This window comes from Penaeus japonicus, unplaced genomic scaffold, assembly GCF_977035675.1.
Source record: "Penaeus japonicus unplaced genomic scaffold, GWHDUDI00000001_assembly GWHDUDI00000041, whole genome shotgun sequence".
Taxonomy (NCBI): Eukaryota; Metazoa; Arthropoda; class Malacostraca; order Decapoda; family Penaeidae; genus Penaeus; species Penaeus japonicus.
In genome coordinates, this window is record NW_028234443.1 from 10,523,145 (window position 1) to 10,530,644 (window position 7,500).

The 7,500-nt window shown below is 41.7% G+C and overlaps 2 protein-coding genes across 2 annotated transcripts in view; both read left to right on the plus strand.

Annotated features, from left to right (window-relative positions):
* The window catches only part of LOC122254216 (F-box/LRR-repeat protein 16), a 145,998-nt gene that overhangs the window by 59,714 nt on the left and 78,784 nt on the right, over positions 1 to 7,500 (plus strand). The window lies entirely within an intron of this gene.
* LOC147466780 (uncharacterized) overlaps positions 1 to 7,500 on the plus strand; it is a 36,556-nt gene that overhangs the window by 656 nt on the left and 28,400 nt on the right. Inside the window, exon 2 of the mRNA XM_086534309.1 lies at positions 3,230 to 3,290. Within this exon, the coding sequence (XP_086390435.1) occupies positions 3,230 to 3,290 (61 nt within the window). The remainder of the gene's footprint in view (positions 1 to 3,229; positions 3,291 to 7,500) is intronic.

Genomic DNA, 7,500 nt, shown 5'->3' on the forward strand with positions numbered 1-7,500 from the left:
CTGCTGCTTGTCTCTTGGTTTGGCTGTTTCTCTGACTTTATTGTTTTTATTTATTCTTTTTTTTTCTGACTCTGACTGTCTCTTTTTTTCTTTCTCTTTCTTTCTCTTTCTTTTTCTTCTTCTTCCTCCTTTTCTTTTTATTTTTTTTTTTTTTTTTTTTTTTTTTTTTTTTTTTTTTTTTTTTTTTTTTTTTTTTTACTTTTATTTTTTTTTTATTTTTTTTATCTTTTTTTTTTTTTTTTTTTTTTTTTTTTTTTTTTTTTTTTTTTTTTTTTTTTTTTTTTTTTTTTTTTTTTTTTTTTTTTTTTTTTTTTTTTTTTTTTTTTTTTTTTTTTTACTTTTTTTTTTTTTATTTTTTTTTAAGTGTGTTTTTTTATTTTTTTTATATTCTTTTTTTTTTCTTCTTTTTTTTTTTTTTTTTCTTTTTTTTCTTTTTTCTCTCTTCCCTTCACATCCTCTCTCTCTCTCTCTCTCTTCTCTCTTTTTTCTCTCATCTCTTCTCTTTCTTTCTTTTTCCTTCTCTTTTTGCTTCTCTTTTTTTTTTTTTTTTTTTTTTTTCCTTTTTTTTTTTTTTTTCTCTTTCTTATTTTTTATTTTTATTTTTTTTTTTTTTTCTACTTCCTTTTATTTCATTTACTCTCTTTCTTTCCTCTCTTTTTTTTTTTTTACGTTTGTTTCCCTGTCCTTCCAATTTTTTCTTTCCCATATCCTTTTCTCTTCTCTTCTCTTTCTTTTCTTTTCTTCTTTCATCTCATCTTCATTCCTTTCTCGCTTTCATTCTCCTCTCTTCTTTCTCTTCCTCGATTTCTTCATTCTTCTTCTCTTTCTCTCTCTCTGCTTATCCTCTTTCTCTCTTTCTCAACTCTCGCTTCTTTTCTTCTCCTCTCTTTCTCATCTCTCTCTCCTCTCTTCTCTTCTTCGCTCTATCTCTCTCTCCTCTTCCTTCACTTCTCTTTCTCTCATTCTCTCTCTCTCTACTCGTCTCTATTCTCCTCTTCTCTCTCTCTCTCAGCCTTTGCGCTCCCTCTCATCTCCCTCTCGCTTTCTCTTCCCTCTTTTCTCCTCTGCTAAACTCTCTCTCCCTCTCCCCTACTCCTTCTCTCGCTCTCTCTTATCTCCTCTACTCCTCCCTCCTCTCTCCCTCCTCTATCTCATTCTTTCTGCTTTCTTCTGTCAGACTCTCTCTCTCTTCTTCTCTCTCCTACTCACTCACCTCTCTTCATCTTCGTCTCTCTCTTCTCTTCCTAGCTCTATCTCTCTCTTCTTCTCTCTCTCTTTTAATGTCCTCTTCCTCTCTCTCTCTCCTTCTCCTCTTTCTCTCTCTCTCTTCTCTCTCTCTGCCGTCCTCTCTCTCTTCTCTCTTCTGTCTCACACTCTCTCTCTCTCTCTTCTCTCCTCTCGGTCATAACTATCTCTTCTCATTCATCTCTCTCTCTCTCTCTTTCTCTCTCTCTCTCTCTCCATCTATCTATCTATCTCTATCCCTATTTATAAATCAAGCATTGCTGTTCTTTGTCTTTAAAATAATAATAAAAACTGAAGAACAACATAGAAAGAGAGTGAGAGAGAGAAAGAGTAAAAACGAAAGAGAGAGAGAGTGAGTGAGAGAGAGAAAGTAAAAACGAAAGAGAGAGTGAGAGAGAGAAAGAGTAAAACCGAGAGAGAGAGAGAGAGAGAGTAAAAACGAGAGAGAAAAAACAAATAGTAAACAAGAAGGAGAGAGAGAGACAGAGAAAGAGAGAGTGAGAGAGAGGAAGAGTAAAAACGAAAGAGAGAAGAGAAGAGAAGAAAGAGAGGCAGAAAGAGAGAAAAGACAAATAGTAAACAAGAAGGAGAGAGAGACAGACAGACAGACAGAGAGAGAGAGAAGACAAATAGCAAACAAGAAGGAAAGAGAGTGAGATAGAGAGAAAGAGAGAGAGAAAATACAAATAGTAAACAAGAAGGAAAGAAAGAGAGAGAGAGAGAGAGCGCGAGAAGATCCAAATAGTAAACACGGAGGGGAGAGAGAGCGAAAGAGCGGTAGGTTCTCAGCAAGAGCGCCATTATGGACGGGTACCCAAGCCTCAGTCGCGGCCCCGTCACTGCACATGGCCAACGTTTACTCCAAAACACGAGTGCAAGTAAGGACAGCGACAGAGGGGGTGGGATAACCGTGGTGGGGGTGGGGTGGGGGGAGAGGGGGGGGCGCGTGGGGGAGAGGGGAGAAGGACGTTGAGGGAAAATCAATTAGTGGGGAAGAGGGGGGCGGAGGGGAGAGGCTGAGAGAGAGACGGGAGAAGATAGAGGAGAGACGGGAGATATGTGTGGATGGAGAGGAAGGAGAAGGGAGGGTCGTGTCCTTCAGGGAGGGGGAGGGGAGAGAGGGAAGAGGAAGGGGGAGGTTAGAGAGGAGAGAAGAGTAGGGTGGGGAGGGAAGAGGAAGGGGGGAGAGAGGAGAGGAGAGAGAAGGAGGTAGAGGGAAGAGGAAGGGGACGGGGAAAAAGCAGGGGTAGCAGGGAGGGATAGGAATAGAGGGGCTGGGGAGTGGGGAGGAAGGGGAGAGGGACCACAGGTCTCGTGCTCTGCCGATCGATGTGAAGGAAAATGCCACGTCGCTCTGCCTTCCACCCCGAGGCCTATACGACTCTCCAGCTCTTCCAATAACCTCCCCGAGAAGAGAGAGAGCAAATCGCCATGAAAAAGCAAGCTCTCCATGAATCTCTCATGGAATTAATCGGGAGGAACAAACGCCCTGGAAGATTCTAGGAATGTCGAAAAGGGCGATGTGGCCACGTCGCTTCCTCGGTCCGCCCTGTCAGCTATGTGAATGAAACATCGCAGTTGCCTGGCGTTAACAGACAACCAAATTTGATTTTGCTTTGCGTGTATTTTCTCACTACTCTTGGCTTTATGGCGTCGCACTGGGATCGAGGGCACTAAGTGTCGTTTTTTTAGGGGTGGAGGGGAGGGGGGAGGGGGAGTAAGGAGGGGTTAGTTGAATACTGGGAGATTTTTTCTTCTTCTTTTTCTTCTTCTTCTTTGTCTTTTTTGTGTTTTCCGCTTTATTTTCTTTCTCTCTCTCTCTCTTTCTGTCTCTCTCTTTCTCTCCTTCTCTTTTTCCTTCCCTCTCTCTGTCTCCGTTTATATTTCCTCTCTACCTCTATCTATCTCTCTGTCTTCCTTTCTTCATCCTCCTCATCTTCCCTTCTTTCTCCTCCTCCTCAATCTCCTCCTCCTCTACCTCTAGCTCTACCTCCTCCTCTACCTCTTCCTCTACCTCCTCCTCCTCCTCTACCTCCTCCTCCTCCTCCTCCTCCTCCTCCTCCACCTCTATCTCCTTATCTCCATCTCCTTTCTCCTCTCTCTCCTCTCCACGGCACCATTCTCTTCCTCTTCCTTTCCTCTCCTTCTCTCTTCTCCTCACCTCTCTCCTACTCTCCTCCTTTCCCCTTCTCCTTCTCCTCTTCCTCTCCCCTCTCGAGCACCCTTATCTCCTCTCCTCTCCTCTCCTCTTCCCTCTCCTCTCCCTCCGCCTTCCTTTCTTCTCCTTCCTAACTCCTAAAAAAATCTCCCCTCTCCACTCCCTCCTTCTCCCTTCCCTTTCCTCCTCTCTCCTTTCTCCGCCCCTCTCCTATCCTTAACTCCTCTCCTCCCCTCTCCTCTCCTCTCCTTCCCTCCTCTCCTCTATCTCCTATCCTACTCCTAATCTCCTCTCCCTCCTCTCCTCGTCCTTCTCCTCTCCTACTCCTTCCTATCCTTCTCCTCCTCCTCCTCCTATCTCCTCTCCCTCCTTCTCCCCTTCTCCTCTATCTCCCGTTCTATCTCTCCTTTTCTCACTCCCCTCTCCCTCCTCTATCTCCTCCTCCTCCTCCTCCTCCTCCTCCGTCTGGAAGACCCACAACCGACGGCCGATGAATGAACGAATGAGTCATTGGACCGCGTCAATTTTTCCCCCCTTTCATCTTCTCTCTTTCTTCTTCTTTTTCCCTCTCCATTTTCTTTCTTTCTTTCTTTCTCGTTCATCAATTTCCTCCTTTCATCTTCTTTCAGTTTTTTTGTTTTTTGTTTTTTTTTCCTTTGTCTTGTCTTTCCTTTATTTTTTTTTTTGTGTCCTTATCGATTTTCTTTCTTTCTTTACTTATTTCTTCTTCTTTTTTCCTCTTTCTTTTCATCTTTTTAAGTATGAATATTAAATTTCTGTCTCTAAGAATAAATTATATGAATAAGAAATAATATTAATTAAAAAAAAATAAATAAATAAAATCTAGAATAAATATATTAATTGATAAAGAATAAGATATGAAAAGTGCAACCCATCATCTACAATACCCCCTCCCGCACTCTCTCCCTTCCCTCCCTCCCTCCCTCCCTTCCCTCCTCCCTCCCTCCCTTCCTCCCTCCTTCCCTCCCTTCCCTCCTCCCTCCCTCCCTCCCTCCTCCCTCCCTCCCCTCCCCCTCCTCCCTCCCTCCCCTCCTCCCTCCCTCCCTCCCCTCCCCCCTCCTTTCCTCCCTCCCTCCCTCCCTTCCTTTCTTCCATATCTCCCTCCCTCCCTTCCTCCCTCCTTTCCTTCCCCCCTCCCTCCTTCTCTCCCTTCCTTCCTTCCTCCCTCCCTCCCTCCCTCCCTCCCCTCCCCTCCCCCTCCTCCCTCCCTCCCTCCCTCCCCTCCTCCCTCCCCTCCTCCCTCCCTTCCTTCCTCCCCCGCATTGTTCCAGAAACTTCGCAATCTCTGGAACATCTTTAACAAATATTTTGGGGTCGTTTCTCTTCCTATCTCCCCACCCCCCCCATCTCTCTCCCCCCCCCCCCCCACACACACACACACCTCCCTACCTCTTCTCCAATTCCCTTCCCTAGCCCTCCCCCCTCCTTCCCGCCTTCTCCAGCCCTCTCCTTCTCCCCAAGTCTCCTCTAACATCCTCACACCTCCCCAAGTCTCCCCAACCTCCCCAATCTCTCAACCTCTTCTCCACATCCTCCCCAAGCCTCCCAACCTCCTCACACCTCCCCAACCTTTTCCCCAAGCCTCCCCAGCCTCCCCTCACTTCCCCACACCCTCCCCCAACAATCCCCAGCCTCCCCTAACCTCCCCTCACCTCCCCTCACCTCCCCATCCCCTCACCTCCCCAAGCCTCCCCACACTCCCCCAACCTCACCACACTCACCCCAACCTCCCCACACTCCCCCAACCCCCACTTCCTCACTTCCTCAATCTCTTCCCCAACCTCTTCTCCCCCTTATAGTATTTGTGCCATTAATATTATTATTATTATTATTGTTAATGATACTATTTTAATTATTCCTGTTATTGCTATTGTTAGTACTATTATCATTATCATCATCATTAATGTTATTATCATTATCGTCATAATTTTAACCCTTGTTCGTTATTGTTATTGTTCTTATTATCAGTATTGTTGTAGTTGCTATTACTGCTGCTATTGATAATAATGATAATTATTATTATTATTATCATTATTGTTATTATTATTATTATTATTATTATTATTATAGTTATAGTTATAGTTAGTTAGTAGCATTAGCATTATTATTATCATCATTATTATTATTATCATTATTATTATCATTATTATTATCATCATCATCATTATTTTTTTATCATTATCTTTATTATTGTTATTATTATTATTACTCTTATTATTATAATCATTTATATCATCATCATCATTATTATTGTTGTTATTATTATCATAGGTACTATCATTATCTTTATTATTGCCATTACAACTATTATTGACATTATTACAATCAGTATTGATATCATTCTTATAATGTTGATTATGATAATACTAATAATGATGACAAGGATTATAACAACGATAATGATAATGATAATGACGTTGATAGTAAAGCTCATTATGATAACGATGATAAACATAATGATAATGATAATAAGAAAGATAATGATAATAATGATGATAATGATAATAATCATGATAAGTATAATGATAATAATCATGATAATAACAATGATAATGCTGAAAATAAAGAATAAGGAGAAGATTCATAATAACAGTAATGATGATAATAACAATGTTGATAAAGATAACAACAACGCAACACAACAACAAAAACATTAAGAGAAATACTAACATTAAATAGCATGGCGACAAACCCAATAAAAAGTGAGACCCTCATAAAGTCCGCCTCCTTGCCATGATTGCACAGTTGCATAAATGAGAAAAAGTTGCATATGTGAAATCCGACCCCGCGTGCAATTGCCGTCTGATCGATGGAAGTGTCGGGGGCGTTTTTTTTTTTTTTTCTTCTTTCTTTTTTTTTTCTTATTTTTTTTTAAATGAAATATGATATTGAATTTCATTTTGTGCATGAGTGATCATAGTCTGTGCGAGACGGGTTGGGTTTTATGTCTTCTCTTTCTCTCTCTCTCTCTACTCTCTCTCTCTTCTCTGTCTCTCCTTCCTCTCCTCTCTCTCTCTCATATTCTCTCTCTCTTTTTCTCTCTGATTTATTTCTTTACCTCCTTCATCATCTCCTCTCTATTTCTCTCCTCTCTAACCATCCATCCACCTTTTCTCTGGCTCTTTCTCTCCATCTCTCTCCTCGTCTCCTCTCTCTCCTCTTCTCATCCCCCCCCCTACTCTCGTTACTCTCTCTTATCTCTCTCTCTCCTCTCTCTTCTCTCTCTTACTTGGCTCTGATCGTCTGGCTTCTCTCTCTCTCTCTCTCTCTCTCTTCTCTTCTCTCTCTCTCTCTCTCATTCTCCCACAATCTCTCTCTCTCTCTCTCACCATCTCCTACTCTCTCCTCTCTCTCTCTTTCTCTCTCTCTCTATTTCTCTCTCTCTCTATCCATCCATCCACCATCTCTCTTTCTCTCTCTCTCTATCCATCCATCCACCATCTCTCTTTCTCTCTCTCTCTCTCTCTCTCTCTCTCTCTCTCTCTCTCTCTTTCTCTCAATCTTGAATATGATGTATAATATATATTGGCCGTCTTACAGAGTCGGTATTTAATTATGGTAATCCAAAACAATGAAAATATGTATACATGATATTTCAAACATTAATATATATGTTTATATGAAGGTGCTCATGTATAAACAAAGCAGGCATGGTAGCTTTGCTTTTTCATGTTTGTATTTTATACATATATTGAATAAACTTGCCAAATCAAATCAACATCCCCCCCCCCCCTTCTCTCTCTCTCTCTCTGTTTCTTTTCGTCTCCCTCTTTCTTTCTTTCTCTCTCTCTCTCTCTCTCTCTCTCTCTCTCTCTCTCTCTCTCTCTCTCTCTCTCTCTCTCTCTCTCTCTCTCTCTCTCTCTCTTTCTTTACGTCTCCCTCTTTCTCTTCGTCTCCCTCTTTCTCTCTCTCCCTCTTTCTCTCTCTCTCTCTCTTTCTCTCTCTCACCTATGCATGTCTTAGTATGTGTCTGTGTGAGTGTGTAAGTGTGTGTATGTGTGTGTGCATAGATAAATAGATATATTAGCATTGCAAAAGGATTCTTGCTTCAGGAAGTATTACATGGTTATGCTTCT